Raw genomic sequence first — 26164 nt, forward strand, 5'->3', positions numbered from 1 at the left:
CGACCCAGAAACTCTCGTCTGCCAGTGCAAAATTATCTTTTTATCAGCTAGGATAGTTTAACACACTGATTTTTCCTAATAATACAATTTCATTTAAGTATACCTCTATTAAATCAACACTGACTGAAATAAATGAGAAATGTCACTCATCACAAAACTGCAGACGCGCCTGTTTGGTTTCACGCATAGACTGTAAAAAAAACAGGCAACCACCAGGCACGCAACGCGCATAGCTGAATTCACCAGAACGCGCTTCTGTGTACACCAGAGCGCGCTAGGGGTCCTAATCGTGCCAAACGTCATTTTTCCTTGCTGTGTCCCATTGTTGCCTGAATCAAAACAGCTCGCTAGAACTGTGATCTCTTTATGGCTTAAAATAATGGTCTATAATTGTGACATGCGACTTTGTTCACAAAATTCTTTAATAATATGTATACATATTATTTACCAAACGTTTTGAAATACATTATATCTGGCTTCACTTCTTAAGGGTCCTTTAAGGCTACAGTAAACCGGTTTGGCAGGTGTATCGGAAGTGTTCATTATCACTTTTAGCTTCTCTACTTACACCAGGTGAGGCTACATAAAAGTCAACTTAAACTTCGAGAAGTCCCCGACCCTGGCGAATAAAGTCCGTTTTTGATAAAAGTAAGTAGAGAAGGTTTTTCATATTCCCTGAGATGAATCGGTAACCCAACGTGTACAAGTAACGCCTAATCAAGTCGGTTTATTGTGAAGTGGTATTTGTTTTGGTTTATTAGGCTACTTTTTAAAGTAGGCTATGACATCTCTGCTAAATAGCCTAGATTAAACATAAATATACCCAAAACATTTTCAGAGTATTCATTCAAAGTCAAGGTAAGTATATGTGATATGGAGCATATTTGATGGTCCCAAACAGGAAAACTGACAGAATATGTTAAAAAGAAAATCATTGTGTTGACTTCGACAAGACAGTATAATAACTGGTTCTGTTAGCCTAATTATATCGTAGTGTAAAATATCATTACCGTGGTCAATATACCGTGATCTATTTTTTTTAAGTAGCCTATAGCTAGATTTTTTTTTTTATTATTGTTATTTGTTTATTTTTTTATGACCATGGTAGTGGATGATATAAATACCAGCTGCATTATGACGTGCACTTTATTTGACGTCACTGCTGCCTGCCACACGTGATAGGTTGTCTGCGGTCTTGATTGACAAAAGCAATTAATTTAACCCCTGTAGGAAAGTAGATATTAATTTCTCCACCTTGTAGCAGATAGCTTGACATGATCAGGAGTGTCCCTTCGACATTCCAGTAGCTTTGTTAACGTGCATGATGAAAAATGTCGAATGTGTTTAAAAGCTTTAAGGCTATAATTAGGTACAAATTATCACTATTAGGTTGAACTTGAGGGGTTTGATGGAACCGAGACGGTTCCAACAAAACTCTCAAGTTCAACCTAATAGTGATACTTTACTAATGGTGTCCATCATACTTTGTGCAATTTTTTGACTTTATTTCATTCTAGAACCACATTTCCGTCTTAATTTACATTTGCATTTGAATTGATCCCTTTAGCTAACCCCCCCCCCCCCCAAAAAAAAAAACACTAGTCATTTATTTAAAAGGGGGAAAAAACACTGAATGAAGATTCTTGAACCCTGCTGATAAAGTTGTTTGTCTAAAGTGTAAAAGCAACCTCCACTGTAAGTGTCAGTGACAGTCAGATGTTTGCGCTCTCTCTCTATGGATCAATGCTGCATCCGTAATTGTTCATTATCTCCTCCAACTGCAAATTAAGATATAATTGCACTGTCCCAGCATATTTGCATTTTTCATGCTTTATATTGCTATGTTAATCCCGGATTGACTAATTATCTGCGTAAGCGGTAATTATTTGTACAGTAGTAATCACAAAAATCATATTCTCATTGTTACGCTTGCCACCACAGCTGCATTTATTAGTTCACCCCCTCTGACAGTCACAGCACAGGTTTTACATGAATGAGGAAATGAGTGGAAAACAACACCATCCATTATTACCTGGGGACAGTAATAAGCCTTACTAAGATGCCCCGAGAAAAGCTTTGTTGGTACCGTTTCTTGTCAGATTTGCCGGACGATTTATATAATGCAAAGTTTACAGTATGCATTATTGTTCTCATTGAGAAAATAAAGAGAGAACTGCATCAGTCCTGCAAATCCCTATCCATATGTTCTCAGTTCACAAAGTTCAGTGCTGTTTTTACTTTTGTGTCTTTGATTGAATTCCCTTTTTTAATAGTACAATCATCTTTTTCTGTCGCAGACACATGTATTAAAGCCGTAGGCTTATAGAACAGAAAGAGGGGATTCTTGTATTAGACATAAATCAGAAAAAGACCCAAGGCTCACATTATTCAGTGGCAGCTGACATTAGGGTTGGAAATAGGGCTTCAATTGCTCTTTAGCAGTGCTTCTCAAATGATTTTGCTTCAGGACTCGGATTTTACATTGGGCATCATGCAGTTGGTGCAGCACAGTACCAAAAGTGTTTATTGTACAAACTAAATTTTAAAAAGTCCTTGAGACCAAACATGGACACTTACTAATATTGCCCAGACTTGCATAGGCCCACCAAAATGCAAAGTTCTGTTTGTTTTGCAAATGTTCTCAGAAGCCAATAATTAACCACAGTCTGTTTGTGTGGTAAACACAAACTGTGTTTATCCTCACTCTAAATCAACCTGTATTTAATATATTTGGGTTGCATTTTCATTCACGTTGTGTAGTTTTGTTCATGGTTTTTTAGGATAAAGGCATGTCATGCAATCTGTTCATGTTGGGATCTGCTGATTTTGATGAACAAGCGACATGAATTTGGACCAAAATACTACAGAGATCATTTTGCCATCTTAAATATGCATGATATAATATATGGTTAGTTGCATTTTATCATTTGCATTTAGCATGGCTCAAATGGATGGCCCACTGACCCAGGGCCTGTGTGAGAGGGTTTCGGTCCAGTTGACAAAACCCTTTTACCCTCTTGGTTGCCCCTTTTGGGCTAGTGCTGTTGCTACAAAAAAAAAAAATTACATTCATTGATCTTATAGATCCATTGTTTTGCCTTGAAAACTTAAACGTTTGGTTTTCTGTGATGGCTGTTATACCTATATGATACAGTAAAAAAATACAGTAAAAATAAAAATATTTAGAAATGTTGTTACTCCAGTTCGCTCTTCTTACAATGTTGTTTCTCCAGTCATACTCTACTCACATAATTCTTCAGCAATCATTCTTATATGCAGATTTGGTGCTCAAGAGACATTAAAAAACTATTTTGGTGAAAACATGATACCTTTTTTTCCAAGATTTGTGATGAATAGAAAGCTCAAAAGAACATGATAAATGTCTTTGGTCTCACTTTTGATCAATTTAATGCACCCACGTTGAACATATTTTTATTTATTTTTTAAATCTGACCCCAAACTTTTGATCAGAATTGTAAATATTTCTAGAAAATGAGATCACTAATACACCTTTGACTTTGTTTTGTTTTGCTTGTAGCACACCTGATCCCACAAAGCACTATTACATTGCTCAGTGCGTACTAATCCTCTTTAAAACCGCGTCATGAGATCAGGTTAGACTGATGATTCAGACAGACATTCTTTTGTGAGGTGATTTGGCAGAATATCTGATAGATGAGATGCTATTCGAAGTTACTTACGTAGAAGTCTTCAGGTATCTCCCAGTTTTAAAGCACGTGAAGTTTTATGTACGTTGATGGCAGTTCAGTAGAGCAATTTTTCCAGCGCATTACATCAACAGCTGTATGACAAACTAGAGAAGAATTTACAGCACACAGCTGTTTAATACTAAAAGATCACGGGAGTGAAAGAGAATCATAGAGGTGTTACCAGCCGCAGCCTGGCATTTACTGCTACAATGTATATATGTAATGAGAGATTATTACAAAACAGCACTTTGTGAAAAATGACCAATTTGATGCAAGTTCTGGTCTTCATGCAGGTCTTACAAAGTTCAGAACTCCAGTTCACTTTCAGATATCTTGTGTAACATTGTGTGCAGTTCTTTTCAAGATATGCTTCTTAAAATAAATAATGGTTCGTAGGCACTTTTAATCGGTAAAAAAACAGAACATGAACTTGGTCCTCCTTTTTTACTTTGGAAATAATCTGAAGCAACTGTGAATGACTTCTTTGTTAGTCATCTGCTTTTTCATGTGATGCCCTGAACTTGGGGTAGTTTTTATGTGAAGGCAAGAATCATTCTTTTTTTTTTGCTCATTCTTAAGGTTAGGAACTTGAACAAACAAACTGTAATTTGTGTGCAACTCGTCCTGCATGTTTATGCCAGGAATCTAAATGAGCCATAAATGGTTGTGAATAGCTTTTTGACCCTTGTGTAAAAGTAGTATATGATAGTGGTGAGTTATTTAAAAAAAATAACCTTGAGTGATTAATTTGAGTGATGACATCAATATCACTTTAACATTTAAAGAATGCCAAATTACAACAGTCCTTGTCAAACTGTTACTTTTTAGTTACATTTTTTACTGCATAAAAAAGGGTACATTTCAGACAACATTCATCTTGAAAACAAGGGTAACTGGTAGGGTAACTAGAGTTACGAATCCCTGAAATAAGGAAGCAAATTAATGTATCTATTTAAATTATCTTCAGATGTAATGCAAAAAACAAGAAGGGGGAGGAAGTCACAGAACCATCACATATGCGTATATAATAAACATTCTTATAACCAAAATGTAGGTTATTTGGTTCAATAGGGGTTATACATTTAGTCCATTTCAACCAGTAATCAACAAATTTATCTCTCTGAAAGTTCACATAAAATGTAATCTTCTCCATGGTAAATATATTTTTTAAAACTTCAATCCAGTCCTGTATTTGTGGCGAATTAGATTTACCAACATCTATTTATAGCTTTTTATTTTAGCTTGAAACAAGAAGTATTCTGTATTTGCTCCTACTTCCTCATGAGACCATTGAAACATTGCCAAGATAAAGTCATTACTTATCATTGGTTAGTGACTTGTCAAAGTCTGCCTAATCAAGAATGTCTCGAGCAGCATTAGTTGGAAAGAACGGCCTAATTGGTGGGCGTCCTGGTATTGCTATATTAAAATATTCAAGCAGGTGCATACAGGAGAATCGTCTTGTTGATGTGGCTGGTTTTCCAAGAATTCTTCAACTGAAAATACTACGTTGAAAGTGACGTTTTGCAAGTACATCGCTGAGTAAACCACAGAAAGGGTGCACATGCCAGAAGCAACTCTTATTTGTTGCAAAAGGGTGCTTGATCACCCCAATATATCCAGTGATTCATCCATCAAAAATCAGTTAATAGAAAGTGATGCATTCATCTTTGTCGCAAAATGAGGGTGTGGTGGTATTTAAAAGGAATGCTTTTGTATTATACTGTACTAGTTTTTTTTTTTTTTTTTTTTTTTTTTAGATTCATATTATTCTAAATTACTTTAAAAATGTCATACTTGCATACACCCCTTTTTAGATATGTGTAATTTGTGATTCATTTGGAAATTTTTGTTGGGCATAAAGTAAAAAATGCCTTGAAAATAAATAATAAAAATATATGCCTCTAACAAAGTTCTGTCATGAAACTCTAGATGACGCAGGCTAATAGGTCCTAACTCATCCTGCTCGTAATCGCATCATTATCTATAGGGCGCAGCTGATTGGTTCCTGCTGTATCAGTAGCCAATGAGCTTGTGTGCTCAACCTTCAAATACATGGGTAGCGTTTGCCTCAGGGGGCTAATGTTTCATAAAAAACTGAAGCTTCCCTGGGCGCCGCCATTGATTAGCAGACCCTCACTAATTGACTAATTCCATTGACTCCCATTCATTTTGGCGTCACTTTGACAGCGAATAACTTTACATCTGAGGCGTTTAAAGACTCCATTTGTCCATTATTTATTTCTAAAGAAACACGAAAATGTATAAAAGGCTCCATTACCTTGTATCTTATGTTATGGCCCCGTAGAAGCAGTTTTTGTAAAAAATAGGCTAACGATTGCGTCATAACCACGCAACTCTCTGTCGCACAGTAGAGAGATTACCGTATGGACGGGAGGAGAAGCTCGCGGGCAATCGGGGGGACGTGGAGGCAAAATGACAAAATAATTAATCAGAATACTTAGCAAAAGTTGCTCCTGCTCCTAGCTCATGGACACCTCCTACTCACGCTCTCCGTCTCTGCAAGTTTCAGAAGGGAATGATTCAGATTTCTCTTGGCACAACTACTAGAAGACAGACGTCACATCTACGTCGTCAAGCTCAGTTTGAGTCTGTGCAGTACGCTCAGCCATCAGGAAGTCAGTGCTTCTAATTGACTTCACTTTTCTCCGTTGAATCCAATGGGGTCGCTGTGTCCATTTCTTTTACTGTCTATGGTTTGCCTAAGCAGTGCAGCGCGCTTTCAGAAACCCTCCACCTTCCCCAGCTCCACCTGTATAGATCTGCTACGGGTAATTCATGGACGCTATATTGTACAGCAGCAGCATGTCTTACTTGCTCACAGCAGCGTGTTGTGTATGCATTGGCAGTTGCAAGTCCCGTAAACAGCAGCAGCATAGCAGATCTATTCCACCAAGACCAAACATATCAACATTGTCAAATCCATTACCATGCCAACACTTCGAGAGTTGTCATGACAGAAATATATTTTAAAACTTCTGAAAATAATGATTAAGATGTGTACGCTCACTTGTATTCAAAATGTTATTATTTTTTATTTGATAGTTACATCACGTTAGCCAAACATTTTCAATTTTGTTCAATTTTTCAATTTCAATCAAGTGCATTTTAAAGTAGATTTTAAGAGACTTTTCTTTTTCTCTATCTTGGACATATTTTTTTTTTACTTTGACCTCATCTCTTTCTATATGTTGTAATTGTCTCCATGGCTTGTAGATGGCCTTTGATAAGATGTAATGAGTAACAACAAGAAGGAAAGGCAAATCTGACTCAGGCAGTGACTCATGGGAGACACTTTTTTTTTTTTTTTTTTTTACCCAAAGTCATCAGCATGAATATTAACACACTGATCACTGACTGACTCTGGCTAATATAATTAGTGCAATTATCAATGAGGTGAGCAAAATAACCTGTTGGGTTATGTTGACATTTGATGTATTAATGAATAATTTACAGTTTGTCATATTAAAATGCTGGAGAGAGACTTTATAATAGAGGAACATGCAATTGTGGTGATTTCATAGTCTGTCACCTTGAACAAGTGGTTAAATATTTCCCATAGCCTTTAAATAATTTTGGTATTTAAAACATATAGTTCAGGTTCATAGTAACAGATGCCATAAGGAGAGTTGTTTAACATAGTAGAATTGAAAGCATTCAGGAAGATGCAAAACATCCTACAAATTTGGTCTATATACATTTGACGTTTCAGAATGTTGGAATGTGAAGCTGAGGAAGATAAAATTATGTTTCTTTTACAGTGAATAACCCTATTCCTGCTAACCTAAAGTCTGAGGCCAAGAAGGCTGGCAAGATCCTTAGAGAGTTCACGGAAATATCCAACAGAATGGGGCCTGACAAACTTATTCCAGGTAACTGTTGTGCTGCTGTCATAAACCAATTAGAAACCAATGGGGAAACATTTATCTTTTAGTGATGGGGATTCATTAAATTAACCAAATTCAATTTATCCCTTTTTTCTATTGATTAAAATCTGACAACATAAGGATCAGTATCATATTTGTACCAAATTTTGTTTTTGGAAAACCTTGTGAAAAAGCACTGCAAGATCCATTAAAAAGAGTTACTCACTTTTTTGAATTGCAAATGTTCTGTTTAGGGCAATTTAATATACAAATTATTACATTCATTATTTAAAAAAACATTAATTAGTTTAATCACTCCTTCCGACCCATATGGAACAATTATCAATCAAAAACATTAATTTAACACCTTGCAATATTGATTATGATTATCGAATTAATTTGATTGTTTGAGGGCCCTAACTATATTGACAGAATTTCTCAGTTTTCTTTTTTTATTTACACAATACAGTGGACCGACCCACAAAGTATTTGGACCTGTAGAAGAAATGTAATATGTTCTAAATGTTTGCATTTTCTTACATTCATAGAATCTTAGAAAACATGATGATACTTAGGTCAAGGTAATATAATGCACGAGGATTGCATGTGGATGTCTCATGATTTTCTGCTACATTGATAGAACAATGAACTGTTATACTATAGAGAACAGAGGATGCAGCAATGTGTTAGTTATGGGACATGTTGTTCAGAGACTATAACGAAGAAAGGATGCCCTCCCTTCTTTGTCACACTCTACAGCCACTCTGTATGATTGCTGACCTAAAATAATCTTTAAAGACAATTGGCACATGTTTGTATCTTATTCAGTGATTTAAAATTGTTTGCCACTACAGACCCTTACAGTAATAACACTTAAAAATGTCAATGCATTAAATAATAAAATATCAGACCAAGTGGTTTCTACATATGAGTAAGTTCCCACAAATTTCATACAGGTGTAGTTCATCATATTGACTATGGACATGCTCTTCATTTCATGCTCATCGTCTGTTGTTTTATACTTTAAACTTAGAGGGATAGATCACCCAAAAATGAAAATTTTGTCATTAATAACTCACCCTCATGTCGTTTCTAACCCGTAAGACCTTCGTTTATCTTCTGAACATAAAATTACGATCTTATCTTTGATGAAATCTGAGAGCTTTCTGTTCTCTCCATTGACAGTCAGCGCAAAATTTCATAAAGAGATCGTAAAACTAATCCATATGAATTGAGTAGTTTAGTCAAAATTTTCTGAAGAGACATGATCGCTTTATATGATGAACAGATCAGATATGGTAAACGGAAGCTTATGCATGTTCGCTTGACATGCGAGAACCAATGAGGTTCATTCTCATGTTATGCAGCACGTTTGAGCTTCAGCAAGAACCAATGAGGCTTGTTCACGCACGTCAAGCAGGTTCGCTTGAGCTGTTTATGTTTGCTGATCAATGTTTAAATGCGAATAAAAGAATAAATTGAATCTGTTCATCACATAAAGCGATCAAGTCTTCTGAAAATCTGAACTAAAACGCTCAATATGGATTAGTTTTACAATCTCCTTATGAACTTTTTGAAGCGTCAAAATTGCGTGGACTGTCAATGGAGAGTAGTACTTAGGATTACCATAGTGAATCAGGGTAAGACAAACACTTTTTGGAAGGATTGATGATGTATTGGCTCAATACTTAAATTTAAGTAATTTTGAACAAAAAAGTTACATAGTGTACCTTTTAAAATGGTGTTGTGCCAAAATAAATGCCACTTTGATATGTTTATGCATTGACATTCATACATTTTTATTTGTGTCAAAATACTTGTTGAAGCCACGGTTCCTTGTGCTTTAAGAGCGTAGGCTAATCCTGATGCAGTAATAGCACACATGCCAGACATGTAAGTGCTATTAACAGTCCAAAGTTAGCATTTCTGTTGACTGATGTCATTTGTGTACAAGACTAGCAGTCTTTCTGCCGGTCCATTGCCAAGTATCTGTTCATGCATGTCTTCAGAAAGTGACATGAATGCAGTTCACTCAGTAACTTCACCATATCTGTGCAACCTGTGCAAAAACACAATGCACCAATCAACTCTGCCTACCTGTTTCATCTTGCATTTGCACTTTTTTTGTGTCTTGTGTCTAGATTCAGAACAGTTTTGCCTGCACAAGTCCAATTGTAATATCTCCTATTTATTTACTTCTATCTTTTCCACAACCTGACACCAGCTCATGTCATTGCCAAGGCTCAGGGACTGGCCATCCTGTCAGTCTTCAAAGCAGGTTTCATGATCACTGCGAGGGGCGGCAGTGGGATAGTGATCGCAAGACTCGCTGATGGAAGTAAGTGGGTTTTACTGACGACCATTCTGACATTTATTCTGAGTGTAAAATATATTTACACGTAGGCCTATATTTGCTTGGTGAGGTCAGGAGATTATATAGTTTGTGACATACTGTAGAGTACATGTTCAGATAAACTCTAAATCACAACTATTACGACAAAATAGACCAATTTGTGAGAATGGGGAGTTTATTGGGTTTTGGTGTAATTGATGTCTGGCAGCTGCCTTATAGCAACATTCGAAACTGAATTAACAAACATTTAGAGCTTCATTGACTTTAGTGTTTTTCTTGTTTTTACTCATTGAATTTTTACATTATTCAGAGACAATAAGTTCAGATTATTTTTTTTTTTTTTTTGGATTGTAGTAATCATTATTTAAACTTTGGTAATAGCTATTATAATGGACAAAGAGTCCCACGTTTGGGCACTATATATTTTAATCAAAAAAAAAGTTGAAGAACGGCCATATTGGCAACTTTGTTTGTTGAAAAAGTTCTAGTATATCCCAAATTAATTTTTTTGTTTTTGTTTTTAATGTTAAATTGTGTAATTGTTTTCTGCGTTCTGTTATGAAGGATGGTCTGCTCCTTCAGCAATTGGCATTGCTGGACTCGGTGGAGGGTTTGAAATTGGTCTGGAGGTAAGTTTTTATTTGACACCAGACTCTCTAAAAGAACAACCAATTTCTTTAATTCAGGTACAAATCATGTTTTTGGCTAAATTGTCTAAAAATAAACAAAAAAGAAATTTTAATCTTGGGTTCTTTAGTAGAACATCTGTGATTAAGTTTTTTTTTAACCAATAGAAAATGAATGATCATTAAAAAAAACATCTAAAGTTAGGTGTGGACAGGACTAAAGCTTATAACATGGTAAGCACCTTAGTAGTAGATAATAAAAGTCTCACAGATTTTGAGTCAGTAAAGTGTTCAAGAACAGTTGTGCAACATGTTTATGAACATCTTGGACTACACTATGCTGTATGCCTATGGATTATGCTCTGTATGCAGACACTACTATAGGTTCCTCATCAGGGTATAATTTGTAAATTACTTCTCATGCAATGTCATGCAAAAAATATGTTTTCTTTCCATCGAGAATGTCTGAGTCATGCATAGACAAGAATATCAAGACATTAAAATATTTGCCCTGTCTGACTTGGCTGTCTTGTTTTGTATTTCTTTTTCTTCCCATCATCCATCATCTGTCAGTCATTTAGAATATTTTATCGTGAATAATCTTATAGGTTAGTTTTAATTATGAAGAAAACAAATTAATTTTCTTAAGTGAAAAGAAAACTAATTGATAGACCTTTGTGTGATAATTAACGTTGACAACAACAACAAAATGATAATACAAATAAAACATAGCCACACTTTATGGACTTAATCTTGAAAAAAAAAAAAAAGATTTTACTTCCAAGTTTGATTTATAATTAAATGACCTGAATGGATAATAGATTTCACTACCATTTACTAATAATAAACAGGTGCTCCCCAAAATAATTGTGTTTTCTTTTTGATTTGAATTATAGTCACATTAACAGTAAGTCTTCCCTGAATCTTGCAAGGTAAAAGCATGACCCATTATGAATTACTCATTACGACCTTTTCCCTAAACCAGATGTTAGCCTTTTGTCAGGAGCTATTATTAGCTCAAGTGCTGGCTTCATCATTTTTCAAAGCATAAAGTGGATCCTCATATCTCTGGCACAGGAAATCACTGTGCATGTGGCATGTGCCCAGCGAGGTCATTTGTCAGCATCAGGCAGAAGCCGCACTTTGTTTCCTGACCTTGGATTGCAGCTCGGATGAGTCATTTGTGTACCGAGCGCCTGTGCATCTTGACACTTTTGATTAATTTCTGGAGTAGCCTTCAGGCGCTGTGGTTAGCACTGCGGTCTCTGTCTCACAGTATGTAGCAACACACCTGATAAGTAGCAAGGGAGTACAGGAAATATCGATTTTATCTTTAGGCATTAAAACCAGAGCATGTCTGAAACCGGTCCAAATCTTTCGACACCAACTAGCATTTAAAAAAGCTTAAAAACTATTGCTGAATATAGAGCAGCTTTTTAATGTTTTGCTGGTGACAGATGCACAGTAGTTGGCGGAGTGCTTGTCAGAGTGATGTATAGCTAGATTGTGCATGATGGTCACACTTGCCTACTAACTAACATCACATGGTCTGGTGCTTAAAGAAACCTGAGCTGATTTTAATAAATGGAGAGAGAAAATCATGTTGTCAGTTGTGGGATTAGAATAGGCAGTTCTGAGTAATGAAATGTGTTTTAGGGCTGGTAGTATGAGATTCTGCTATATTGTGAGATTCTGCTATATCTACAGCACACCTGTGGCACGATTTAAAAAAATTCTACAAGCAGAAATCACTACAGAGTTGAATTTAAATGATTTGATTATAATGACAGTCATTTAGTTTTTATATATATTCAGGTAAAGGCACACAGTGTCTGATTTTTTTTTTATTCATAATGTATAAAGTTAAAATAAAATAGAAATAAAATAAAAAAAGCAAAAAAAATTAAATTAAATGAACTTTCTTTGAAATGACATCCCCTGGTCAACTTTCAGTACAAGTAAAATTCTTATTGACTTATCATTTTTGGTTTAAAATTCAAAATGTATAAAGTTAAAATTATATAAAAATAAAACAATAAGAAAATGTTAAATTAAATTATAAAATAATTGTTTTTGTTTTTTATAATTCTACAAGCGGAAAACACTACAAAATTGATTAAATGATTTTATTATAATGACAGTAATTTAGTTTTTATTTATATATAAGTAAAGGCACAATGCATAAATGTTTTTGGTTTCAAATACAAAATGTATAAAGTAAAAAAAAACTAATTATTATTCTTTATTCCAGACCTTTAAGTCCATTTCACAAAGTAAAGAAACAGAAAGGAGTTTAACCTTGGGAGTTTAAGCGAAATTCTTAATGCATCATTAAATGCCACCAGTAGCTTTTTCATTATAGCTGTACTATATCTACACCATAGATGTGTCATATAAAATGAAAAAAAAAAAAGAAAAATTTTATTAAAACTTTCTTTGAAATTACATCCCTTGGTCACCATTCACATTCATTATAAGTAAAATTATTATTGACTTATCATTCTTATACTATTTTTTATTAAATTAAATTAAAAATACTTTTTTTGATTTTAAACCATTCATCTAATGCTTCACATAAAACATGACACATGTCCTCTTTTTTTTATCTCCAGTCATCAGATTTTGTCATCATATTGAACCAGAGGAGAGCTGTGGATGCCTTTAGTAAAGGAGGGAATCTTACGCTTGGAGGAAACTGCACTGTGGCTGTTGGGCCTCTTGGCAGGTATGTGTGTTGATTTTACAGTGTAATACCCCATTCTGTTGCCAGGGGTCAGAATAATGCAGAGTCAAGGTATGGAAACGTAAGTGCTTTGAGCAAATGTCCACTGTTAAGCATCAGTGTCGTAATTTGACATGACACTTTTATTACTAAAGTGCATGTTATGGCTTAAGGAAGAAAGATTTGATTTATGTAAAGAAATTGATATTATGATTGTTTTATGTTATGAAAGTGCTGCCAAAGCAATGTGGACAGGGATGAGAAAAGAATTGTGCAGTCCTTGAGCGTTTGTGAGTTGCATTGTGTTCCATTTGTTTGTAAATCGAGCATTGAAGTCCATTTGCTTGGAGCAAGTTTTTAAAGTGTGTACATAGGCGATGGAGGGCTTTGACAGCATTTCTCTGAAGGTATAAATTAGCTGTAATATTTTTGATTTAGTGCATTTACGGATAGCAATGAAAGGAAAGCTCTTGCTCTTACGGAAAATTTCAAATAAAATCAACAGAATATAAAAGCCATCTATATCTTTATCACTTCACAAGGGACTAATTTTCTCTAATGATATGTTTATACAAAAAAATTTATACAGTTGTGAGCTGCCAGCTTAAGCTATCACCTGCAACACAGTCATTCATAATTTGACAAGCATGAGCCTGTGCGGAAAATACTGTGAGAATTATAGATAATGAAGGGTGTCCATACTGTACTTTAAGAGCCATTCAGTAGTGCTAGTTTAAATTACAGCTGCATTGTTCTCCGGTGAATCGGTAATTTTACCTTTATTGACGGATTCTGCTGTGTTTGTGCTTGTTTGGAAAGTCCTTTTTTATTCTCACTGCTTTAATTGTTGTTTATGGATCTCGCCAGAATAGAGCTGCAAGCAGTATTACACTAAATGTTTGCCTGCTGCACTACAGTATGGCTTTGAAAACTAGGCCTTAAGATTCCAGTTAATGTGGATGTGTTTGATGTTTTTGGTTTGGATTAGATCAGGTTTGGATTTGGTTTGGCAGCAGTGACTGCAGGGTGTAAGTGCTCTTTTGAAATGAGTTATTCTTGGAATAGAACCTTCTTACCACCTACTAGGATGTATTTTATATAAATGTCACATCTCATTCTTTTAATAAAATCAAGGTTTGCATCAAAATCAAGGTCTCTTTAGTTGGTGGACAATGAAACAGATTTGAGACAGTTTGTTAAAGGAACACTCCACCGTTTTTTGAAATAGGGCTTATTCACCTTCTTTCCTACATTTAGATAGGTGGGCAAATGCATTTTTGTCTCAGTGCATGCATTGTTTTAGTTTGACAGGGTCGGCGCTAGCTTAGCTTAGCATAATGAATGGAATCCTTTGTTGCCAGCTAGCATGTCCTGAGTAAAAGTGATACCAAAAAAAAAAAAAAAAAAAAAAAAAATTACTTCTTGTGGCCTGCGTATTCACAACAAGTACAAATTGCGATGCAGATTAACACTAGGCAATTTCCTATGCAGATATTGACTTGGGACTATATTGGGGGAAGCACAGGCGAAGCCCTGCTACTTGGGCGCAGACATATCATGCCCAAGTAGCAGTGCTTCGCCTGTGCTTCCCCCTAAAATAGTCCTTAATATATAAGTCAATATCTGCCTAGGAAATCGCCTAGTGTTAATCTGCATCGCTATTTATACTTGTTGTGAATACGCAGGCCACAAGAAGTAATTAGGTGCTGTTTTTGTATTTTTTGTATCACTTTTACTCAGGACATGCTAGCTGGCAACAAAGGATTCCATTCATTATGCTAAGCTAAGCTAGCGCCGACCCTGTCAAACTAAAACAATGCATGCACTGAAACAAAAATGCATTTGCCCACCTATCTAAATGTAGGAAAGAAGGTGAATAAGCCCTATTTCAAAAAACGGTGGAGTGTTTCTTTAAAAGCTAGTTTTGCCATTCCAAAAACTTTAATGTCGAATCCTTATAGTAGGGCTGGCCGATATGACCAACATCTTATATCCTGATATGAGTAATTTATTTCATGTTGACAATATATTTAAAACTAAATATATTATTTAACTTAAAATAAGTTTAAAAACATAAAAACATGTTAAGTGTGAAAGAAAAACAGACCCTATTAAGACATAATCGTATGCCTGAGTCTGCATTACTCTCACCAAATCCCAGTGATTATTACCCTTAGTGTAGTTTCATCCTCCCATTCGTTTCCACTATTATCCTTGACTGTGTAGTGTTTATTCCTTGCATATAAACAAATCTGACTAAGCATATTTGACAGGAATTTGGAGGCAGATGTGGCGTTTCGCAGTACAGCGGCTGTCTACTCGTACTGCAAATCTCGCGGCCTTTACGCTGGAGTGTCTCTCGTCGGCTCTTACCTCATTGAGCGCAAAGAAACCAACCGAAAGTAAGCACATGTCATTGGTTAAAGAGTGTAAATGTTGAAATAAAGCCCTCAGGCTCTGATGTTACCTCACATTTTGACCTACTTTGTGTTTTCATTGTTATACTGTAGTTTCAATATCTTATGTGTTCCTTACTTTTGAATAGGTTCTATGGCCAAGACATTCGTGCTTCTGCTATTCTCAATGGAGATGTGGAACCCCCACCTGAAGCATTTGATTTGTACACCATTTTGCAGGACTACACAGAGAAATACACCACCGACTGGCAGAACAAACACATGCCAGCTTCAAGCAAGGTTACTTTCTGTGCACTACTGCCCCATGTTGGTCCCAAACTAAAGCTGGCTAAGCTTCAAGCTAGTCATAATTTTAAAGTAGTTTAAGTACAATCCTGCTTCTCTTTTGAAAAAGTAGTTCGCTAGACTATATGTATATATGTAATATATGTAAATATAAAATAATGTAAAATATATAGCTTTCTGGTGATTTTTGAGACTCTATGAGAGTTTTGAATGGATGAACAAGCAGGGCTATCAGGGTGATAGCATGAAACTTGAACGGATACATTAATAAATACACCATCAAAAAAAAATTTGTGATGGAGTAGCATTTACTACTAAACTAAATATTTCATTGTCACTAAATATGTTAAATGCAGGACAGGGACTCTAAACTGTGAATTGGTTGTGAATCGTTAGTTATTATTTAATTTGATCATTTACATGAACTGTGTCTGAACAAACTGATTTACTAGAGTGAATCAGACTATGAATCACAAGAATAACTGTAGATCTGAAAGAGATAGTTTAGTCACAAATTCCCCATGTCTTTTCTTTAAGAATCATAGTGTGTAGCAATATAGCTAGGAATTTAATGAAAAACATGTTGAAATAGCACTGTTGAAGTAGTCTTACAGGATTGATACACTTCTCATTTGTATCACCTGATTAGCAACAAAATAAATATTCCTCACCCATTCAGCTACTCTTTAGCTCTGTTTAAATTGCCCGTGTGATTTGTCTTTGCACGCTGAAACATCACATTAATTTGACTGACAACATCACTCATTTGAAGGGTTAAGTAACTTTAATCTCTCTTACTTGATGGGATTTAAAGTCACACTATTTTCCACTGACTCAAGTTTTTTTTTTTTTTTTTGTCAAATGAACAATTTTTTTGACTCATTTTGTTCATTTGAGTCATGCACACAGGAACCCCTCTAGTTCAACCCCTTTAACAATAGAGTACACACTTTTTTCACAAGTATGCAGTTCCGTGAGTTTGAAATGAAGAAATTACACCTACATAAAGCATGAGAAATATAATCTGCTGACAAATTCTTTCAACACATTAGAAGGTGATCGTGAGCTTCATTTGATGGCTACTATAAATCAGACTTCTATAAAACACTGTAGATGACAGTAATATAGGCTTTCCACTTGGCACTTCATTTTGGTCACTGGGGTTATGTGGGGAAAAAACAGTGGTCTTATAAAATCAGGTCTAAACAACCCATTTGATTCCCTGTCATAGTAATGAGTATGTTATTTAGTTTTATAAGTTGGAATGAAGCAAAATCAATAGGTCTGTGAATAGCACAATAGTATTGCACTATTAGAAATACAGTGAATATTCAGTTGCTTGTATAATTTAATCCAATTAATATTTAAGGTAGGAACTGTCCTTGCATTCTGATTCAAATTTAAAAAAAGTTGTTCAGTTGTCATTTTTTGTCATTGACTTGAACTAATTGATTATTTTATGGCTTCAGTGCCAGTCTCTGTTTATCAAGGTCACTGGGTGAGAGACAAGCCTGTTGATGTATATTCGGGTGTCTCTGTTTTCACAGATGAGTTCAGCACCATCTAGACCTAGGCCTCCCACACAGAGAGCTGCCTCCTCGTACACACCCAGGACTCAAGGTAAGACCCCGAGTGACCTCTCAGATCCGCACGCATTTCATCTTTCAGAGTAGAAATATGGTGACTGACTGAACTCGCATAGGTCTAAAAGACTTTTTTTCATATAGTTGTTGTAAAATTAGAAGGAAGTTGCCATCTCCTTGCCTCTGATTCTGGGTGACTCTTTTATGGTTATGTTGATTAAAAACTATATTTATAGAAATTATATTTTCACAGCTCCTGCATTTGTGAAGCCAGTTCTTTATCCGAGCTTAGACAGCTGGGATGCTGAAAGCTCAGGTGAGTGCTTTTATTTTATTTTATTTTATTTTATATTTGTAATACATTTTATTTTGAGGACTATGTTAGTGCCTAAGAAAATTTCATTCAAAAGGTTTTGTGTATTTCTGTTAACACAAGCTTCTAACACGGATAATAAAACCACGAGTGTTTTTCCCTACTTAAGTAAAATGATGCTTATTGTTAAAACAAACACTTCACACCTGTGACTATGGTAATAAACTGACAGAAGAGGATTTGACTGTGTGTTTTGTAGCCCACCCTGCTTGTTCAAGCATATTATCAAGCAGAATATCCGAACAAAAGGGATTATTCCTTCTGTATATGATGAGGTTAATCAGATCAATCTTTTTAAAACGACAAGAAATACCTGTGAGAGTAAAGATGACAATGTGGTCATGCATTTCGTTTGACACTGATAAATTATAAAGTGGATTAAAACCACTAGATTAGCAACGGCTAATTAAATTGCAGAAATGCACGAGAAGAAACACCCAGTGCTGTGTGAGATCCTTTCATTAATCAGCTCAGCCTATGGAGGATGATTTGTGTTGTCGTCAATTCAACTCCACTAACATTCTCATTTATTTTCATTAGGTTCCTAAAGGCCCGTGTTTAAAGTTGAATTATAGGGATTAGATTAAAAAAACGCGACGGAGTGGCTTTGCCTGCCCCGTTTAGAAGAAAACCATTCAGACTGGCTGGGAAGATATCGAAAGAAGCCATGAACTGTAGACTGGCTGTTTTCCCATCTTCCTTTATTCAGGAAGGGCCTCAGTGCTCTTTGCCATGTCACAAGTCAGCTACACAGCAAACGCATTCTTTCCCACAGTGAGATGACATTTTTATCCATGAGGGGAGATATTTTAATAATAAGATGATGTGTGTGGATTCAGGACTGGTGGATTTTGTCACATACAGACCCGAGCATCAAAACATTTGGCTGCCTCCCTGTCCTTTAAATAGGACAAACTTGAAGGAGATGCCGCCCTAAATCACCATAAGTCCTTAAGGCTACTTTATTGCTAACAGTACATTTTATTCCCAACGAAACGGCAGACGAGTACTCGTGCCAATCTTTAGTACACAAGTATAAAAGACAGCAATGATTGATTATGAAAACATTATAATGCTAACATTTACACAGTGATTTTAAGTCCAAGACAGCCAACAACAGCACTCAACACTCAAGGGAGATTATAGTGTGTTCTGCTCATAAAGGACAAGTGAAAGGAAGCAAATGCTGCAGTCTTAAGAAAACAGCTAGATGCAACGCACCAGTAACTTGTTTTTTTAAACTATTGATTAAAATAAGTTGCTCATAACCCTTCTGAAAAGGCATCTTAAACCAGCTTAAGTTGGTTTTGTGGTCTTAGTTGGTCTTCCAGTCTTGTCAGCATGGTCTGTTTGCTGGTTTTAGAGGGGCACTTTTCAGTTGATTAGGCCAGATAAAACCATGATCTTAAACAAACATAGTCTAAAGGCTGGAATACACTATGTGACTTTTGCTCTAATTTACAGTCTTTACAAGTCAGACACTAGTTGCCGAAAGTCGGCAGATTTTGGGCATTGGGAGTTGACAGATTTCACAGAAAATCATCTAGTGTTGCACAGACTTCAGACTTTGATTTCATCCAGCCAGAGGATATCAAACATGTTTGATATTTTGAGCTGATTTTAGAGTATATATTGTGGTAAAGTATCAAATCTTTGGTTGTAGCGCTGAATATTCAGATTCTTTGTTGGCTAGAACTGAAATATACTAGTGTTTCTGTCCATCGTGAGCATAGCAAGCTGGAGGGAAAACAGCTTTTGTACCTGTATGTGATTGTAACTGTTCTGTCCTCTTTAAGTCCTTCATGGTCAGAAGAAACAAGAGTGCCATCAGATTGTTGCAGAAGTGCATGTCGAGAGGTTGTGTTTTCTTCTGGTGTCCCTAACTTGCGCAACAGCAGTTCATTCAGTGTGAGCGAATGACGTAATGAGAGAGGGCCTGATCAAGCGTGCTAAGGCTAATATAAACTAAAGACGCATTCTGATCGTAGATGAATGACGTTGGGTTTGTTGTCCCAGGTAAAGTTGTTCTTGAACGCATGGATGCCAACAGTCAAACATATCTGCTTTGCCACAAAAAAAAAAGTTGGCTGTACATTTGCATTCCTTCTAATTACATAAATGAGTGATGCTTTATTCACTTACACAATAATTCAGACAATAATTCCTTGTTGAAGTGCACACAAGTCGACTAAATCTAAAATTAGATTGAAAGAACTAAATTAATATGTGCATTTTAGTATTACCTCCACTTCTCTCACGCATACATCAGCCTGAGAATGATTAGCTGACATCCCTCATTTCCTGTGTTTACTCTTTTAATTAATTTAGGTGCTATTATGGTGCATTTGTTCAGTTATTTTTAACTCTGTTGATTCAGATGTGTAATTGATTGAAATGTGCACGTGCCTCAGCATGATCCAGACAGTTAGAGACTGCTGTAGACAGGGTTTCATTGTTCGCATCTCCTTCAGGTGGGAATAGGAGTCCAATTCCCTGCTGTGATGTTTAATTACCGGATTTTGTTAAATTACATGTTAATATTCTGCTGGTTGATAACAGTCATTCTAAATCAACACATACCTGGCATCCTAAATCATGATTTCGATTGTCAACTGCATAAGACACTAAACCATCAGCCAACAGCAATCCTTTGGCCAGAGGAGGATCTTGTGTAAGCGAGCCAGATGAGTTGTACAAGGAACAGATACTGTTAGCCAACAACTTGATGTGTCTTTCAACAGCCAGTTGTTATTGCTTAATTCAGGATAAGTAGACAGGTACACCTGTTGTATGTCAAAGCACGGCATTGGATGACTTCATCAAAATCAGGACAACAGATGTCTCCCGTTTATTTTGCTAACTTTTATTGTTCTACAGCAAAACCGTACAGAACAATACAAATGCAGAGCGTAAAGAGTGTTTTATTATGGATCAATTGTGTCGGTTAAAGTGAACTGTCACCAAACGAAATTCAAAAATAGTGATTGTTTTTAAATAGTTTCCCAAATCCTCCTGCTCTCTACTATTGGTCAAACAAACATATCCCCTCCCCTAAACTTCTGCGATTGGTTGAGCCAGTGTTGCTTACTTTTGAAATTGCCTCAGAGGCTCAGTGTTTTCACTTTTCAGTGGATTTGTGTTCCACAGAAGAAAGAAAGTCATAAAGATTTGATTATGATTTTATTGTTCTGTGAAACACCAGATATATATAAATATTTTAAAACTGTCCATAGAATAAAAGTCATTGGGGTCCATTGTTGTTTTGGACCCCATTGACTTTCATTGTATGAACTGTGTTCCACAGCAGAAAAAAAAATAAACATGTTTCAGACCTCTTCCGGGAGTCTCCCACATGATGGGACGCTACTTCCCGTAAGTGAGTTTTTGGAATGTTTAAAAAGACACTTTTGGGTGAACTATCCCATTAAACTTAACAGTGGGAAAAACACTTTTAATGAAATGTTTTGGAGGGAATGACTTTTGATTTTTATATGTGTTCTGTCCACTTTTATAGAAGTTGCAGATGTGTTACTAGAAAGACTTCATCATGATTTGATAAAACTGACTACAGTCTTTCGAAGATGAGTCAAAGAGATACTTATCTCTATTGTTACAAGCTGAAAAAAAGGTCTCTGGGTGTGTGTTGACATTGCTTGTTATTTTACTGGCAGACATTTCTCTCCCCCTAATTATCATGATATCATTTGTGAAAAATGAGACCGGGAAAACTCTCACTCCTCACCGTTTCATTAACACTCCTTGCCCTCCAGATCATTAAAGCTATAAATAATACAGTCATTTAGATGGATCCCTGGCCTTAGGAAAAGGTGGTTAGAGAGCCACCCTGATTTCTAAAGACTCTTTTGTCTATAAAGGGATAATGTTTTATGAGCTTTTGATTTGTTGAGTGTAATGGCTCGTTGAGCAGCTGTTATACGGGTTTCTCTGAATAATCCTGCTTTCCCTTTTCCTTTGGAATGAGAAGTGAATCCAGGCTGTCAATTGTTAATTAGCTCTTTTGCATTCCACCATAAGGTGCCAGCGATTATCTATGGTTACATCAATTGGATTTGGTCACCGTGTACCTGATAGGGCTCAGCCCACGCACCAATCTGAGATTTAGCAGCGGATAGGAGAAATGGTAGGCCCTCTTCCCTGTCATGAGCTGTCACTTTTTCAGATATTGCGTGTGCAAGTAGAAAACCGCATAGCTCAAATGTCACCACTCTGCCAAAATACACATCCCTTCCAGATCTGAAGAAACTCTGGATTGTATTGCTGTCTTACGCCCGGCTTGTCATGTCTTGCTCTTGTGGTAGTGGGAATGAACATTATGTCGAATGGATGCAGTTATTTTAGGATACAAGTCAAAAGCGTTTAGTGTGAAAAACGGCTCGACTGAAGCTTTTGGCTATGCCTTAGGTTTATTTGGAGTCAGGAGATTTCAGAGCTGGTGCCAACAGTGTGAAATCACATTCCAACTCTGTCTGATTCCCTGCTCCTCTCTTATGTCTTCACTCCTGAAAACCCCCCGCCACCAGTTTTCCCCCATTCTCCGGGTTCATACTCCAGTTCGCATCCTTTGGTGACACTTGATGCATGTTGGATGCCAATAAAAAAGAGTCTAAAACCACATTGGAAATCTGGGATTCAAAATTTGTTTTGAAAATGAAAATAAGGCAGGAAGTTTTAGTTAATTCAAAAGTTTTAAACAATAAAGAGGTCTAAAGCTGAAAACCATACTTGAGTAAAAGATACCATACTTGAGTAAAAGATACCTTACAGCGAAAATGACCATTTAAAGTCACAAGTCACCAATTCCAATACGACGAGTAAAAGTCTTAAAGTATCTGATTTTAAGTAACAGTATTTAAGTATTTTACTTGTACTGAATGTGGGCTCAAAGATGCTCTAGTTCTCAACACCTTAGATACATCTCTTTTGTAGCAGAAATAAACTGCTGCAGAAAAAGTTAGGTGCCATACAAAATAGATCATTTCTCATCACAAATGTACTGGAGTAGAGTGTACATATACTTATTCAAAAATGTAGTCAAGTAGAGAGTAAAAGTTGCTAATATCTTTGATGCTCAATAAAACTACAAAGTAGCCAAAAAGATACTTAAGTAACTAATTACATTTACTCAGATACTTTACACCACTGGTCATGACATAAAATAAAGGAAACATAGTTGTGATGTAATGGATGTAGCGACAGAATATTTAATTTTTTCTACATCAGAGTGAAACGGATTATCGTAAAGAATAAAAATGGATTGTTCTGTGAAACACCAATTATATATATTAAAATTGTCCATAGAATAAAAGTCATTGGGGTCCATTGTTGTTTTGGACCCCATTGACTTTCATTGTATGGACTGTGTTCCACAGCAGCAAAAAATGATACGTTTCAGACATGCCAACTCTTCCGGGAGTCGGATGAAGCAGATCTGAATGTGAGCTTGCAGACGATTTGTAAAGAAAAAAAGGGCCTGGGTTTATGGGAACGATGGGCACTGTGGAGAGGTTCGCATATGTCCTTTTATTTCCCTGGAAGATCGAGTTATGACTTTTTAATTCGAAATGATGAGGTAAATAAATGATAAAAATTAAACATGCTCGAATGAATTGTTAACATTAACATAATTTATAAAATAGGGTGAATTTTCATTTCATGCCAACTTTAAGATTCTGCTCAAATTTCTAGGTCACTAATCAAAGGTCGTCTTTTGGACACTTTGTCTAACCAGACATCAAGACTAGGCTAAAGTGTTTTGCAATTTGGTAAAAAATGTATTGTATGTATTGAAGGAATAATATCGATTACTGTAAATCTTTCATTTATTCCAGTTTGATATGTTAAATCACATAGTCAAGAGTTTCAGTAATTGAAGGTTTACGTTTGCTGTTTGTTAACCTGACAGCAGAAATGATTGCAGTTGTTTATATCTTAACATGTTGATAGACAGATAAAGAAAGGGGTTTTGCCCCTGGCTGACAGATATTATCTGCAGATGTTAATACTGTGTTGCACACCACCATCTATTAGAGTTGGAAAGTTTTGTGGTGTTTAAAGTGTGTGTGAGAGAGAGTGTGCCAATTAACTAAACCAAAGTGGGCTAAACTGTTTTAAGAGAACACATGCTGCCCTCTAGTGTTGACCATTTGCTATTACAATTTAATACATTATAGGCAAGTTTTTAATATCATACAAATTTACTCATGATTATGTTAATATAAGCATGTGACATGCTTAAGGGTGACATTATATTAACATAATCATGAGTAAATATGTATGATATTAAAAATTTGCCTAAGGAAAAGCACATTAAATGCACCATACAGTTTAATTCAATAGCCTTAGTCATAATACATATTGTTCCAAAGCAGTGCTGGAATACCATTCAGGATACATTTTAAATAAATTCAAAATAAGTTCAACAAAAGAATTACAAATGCAAATAAAAGAAATATATAAAGTTTACATATAATAAACATTTGAGAACACAAACATGTTAATACAATAGTAGAACTTTTTTAAATGTATTTATGCATTAATAGTTTCATTTTAATCAGTTCATGAATATGTTTTACTAAATATTTTATTGCTGCCTTCATGCTGATGGCTGTAATTAGAATTACAATTTAAAAATGCTACAATAACTTATATATAAATACTAAATTTAATGAATATGTTTTACTAAATGTTTTCTTGTCTTTAATAATGAGGAATTCGTTTGAGAGTCATTAGTTATAATATTAAATTTAATAAATTGCCTTTACACTGATTTGTAATTAATTAGAATTTCAAATCCTGCAATAACTAAACAGTGTTTTCAACCAGACGACGACGGTTCCTCTGTTTGTGTTGTAGGTCAAGCATCAGGCGGCTCTCTAGTGGTCACAGCTGTGCATCCGTTCAGCGGCCAGCAGCCCGGGGATCTGAGCTTTGCTGCGGGAGACCGCATCAATGTTATCACCAAAACTGAGTCCCAGTACGACTGGTGGGAGGGAGAACTTCGAGGGCAGGTTGGGATCTTCCCAGCCAATTTTGTGTCCTATAGCTGAAGACCTTAAGATGCCCAAGAAAGCTCAATTTGATGACAAATGATGTCTGGCATTGGCGGGGCCTTTTCTTTTGCACAGTTTGAAATGAAGTTTATGAAGGAGGTGTATATTTTTAGGAGCTCTAGAGGTCAGTGTTCCTCTCACGGGTTGTATGAAGGGATAACAGCAGGTGTTTTTCAATGTTCCTGCCATTGGTGAATTATTTTATTTGTTCCCCCATTTTTTGTTCCGTTTGATTATTGGTGTGTGGGTTGACTAGTAAAACGTTCCTTTTTTATAGATTTATATTTTTAATTATGTTATAGTTTAGGATTGCACTGGAATACAGTTATGCTGTTTTATGCAGACACACTGATTATCACTGAAACGCATAAAAAGTGACATTGTGATATTTTAAGTGCATTGCTCCAGGTATTTGAAACATGATAGCACAATGGTTTGCCATCGGCAAAAACACACAACTGCATGTTGTGCCATTTTTATTCTCTGATTATAACAGTGAACAGTTGTTGCAAACAAATGTTACTACAAACGAAAAGCTTTAAAATGGTTATGAAAACTATAAAGATGCCTTATTTAAAGTGTTATGAACTGTAAACTTTTAAACTTCACATCTGACTTGATCTGTTACTTTGAAAAACTGTGTTTTTTTAAGGAAGTGTTTGAGGGATTGCTTTCCGTGCTATAATTTAATTTATTGCTCTTTGCACAAATGTTAATTAAACATGAATGATTGTTTTCCTATTGGTTTAAAATGTCTATAAATGTAAATGAGTTCTAATAAAGATAATTTCCTACATTTTTAACTTATATTAATTTGTCTGTGTTGCTGATGTAAAACTTAAAATAAGAGAAATTAAGTTAGAATATATTATATTACATAAATCATATTGCTCATAATGAATGGCGGTAACACTCCTTGCCCACAAGGAGTCATACAAGCTAAGAATCTTATCCTGAGTAAAGCAATCAAATAGGAAGCACTTTCTGTGCACAGCTGTAAAAAATTCTCTATAAATAAGCAAATTATGATCTGTAACGGCAACATGCAAATTCTTTTACAGCTGGAAAGAAAAACAACTGAAACGGGATGTTCAGTTACGTGCTATACTTACATGTAATTTTGCCTCAGAGGTATACA

General features: G+C 35.6%; 1 protein-coding gene across 4 annotated transcripts; it reads left to right on the forward strand.

The window, feature by feature from the left end:
- The first annotated feature begins 289 nt into the window (after positions 1-289).
- sh3yl1 (SH3 and SYLF domain containing 1) lies at positions 290-25854 on the forward strand. 4 transcript variants are annotated; one of them, XM_081347585.1, is made up of 10 exons: positions 290-648; positions 7493-7603; positions 9822-9935; positions 10515-10579; positions 13189-13301; positions 15572-15700; positions 15844-15994; positions 17548-17620; positions 17837-17899; positions 24830-25854. In XM_081347585.1, coding segments are annotated over exons 1-10 (1014 nt in total). In that variant the 5' UTR covers positions 290-647; the 3' UTR covers positions 25024-25854. The 4 variants fall into 4 exon arrangements, with proteins under 4 accessions (XP_081203711.1, XP_081203712.1, XP_081203710.1 ...); XM_081347586.1 differs by having other exon boundaries at positions 481-573; XM_081347584.1 differs by having other exon boundaries at positions 514-648; positions 15844-16021; positions 24830-25827.
- Positions 25855-26164: the final 310 nt, after the last annotated feature.

The sequence above is a fragment of the Scardinius erythrophthalmus genome (genome assembly GCF_964197995.2).
Source record: "Scardinius erythrophthalmus genome assembly, chromosome: 19".
Lineage (NCBI taxonomy): Eukaryota > Metazoa > Chordata > Actinopteri > Cypriniformes > Leuciscidae > Scardinius > Scardinius erythrophthalmus.

What these genes read in the sequence shown, in the direction of transcription:
- sh3yl1 (XM_081347584.1), top strand. An exon ending in GCTGTTGGGCCTCTTGGCAG is followed by an intron (nt 13,302 to 15,571) that starts GTATGTGTGTTG and finishes CATATTTGACAG; the next exon opens with GAATTTGGAGGCAGATGTGG. An exon ending in CGCAAAGAAACCAACCGAAA is followed by an intron (nt 15,701 to 15,843) that starts GTAAGCACATGT and finishes ACTTTTGAATAG; the next exon opens with GTTCTATGGCCAAGACATTC.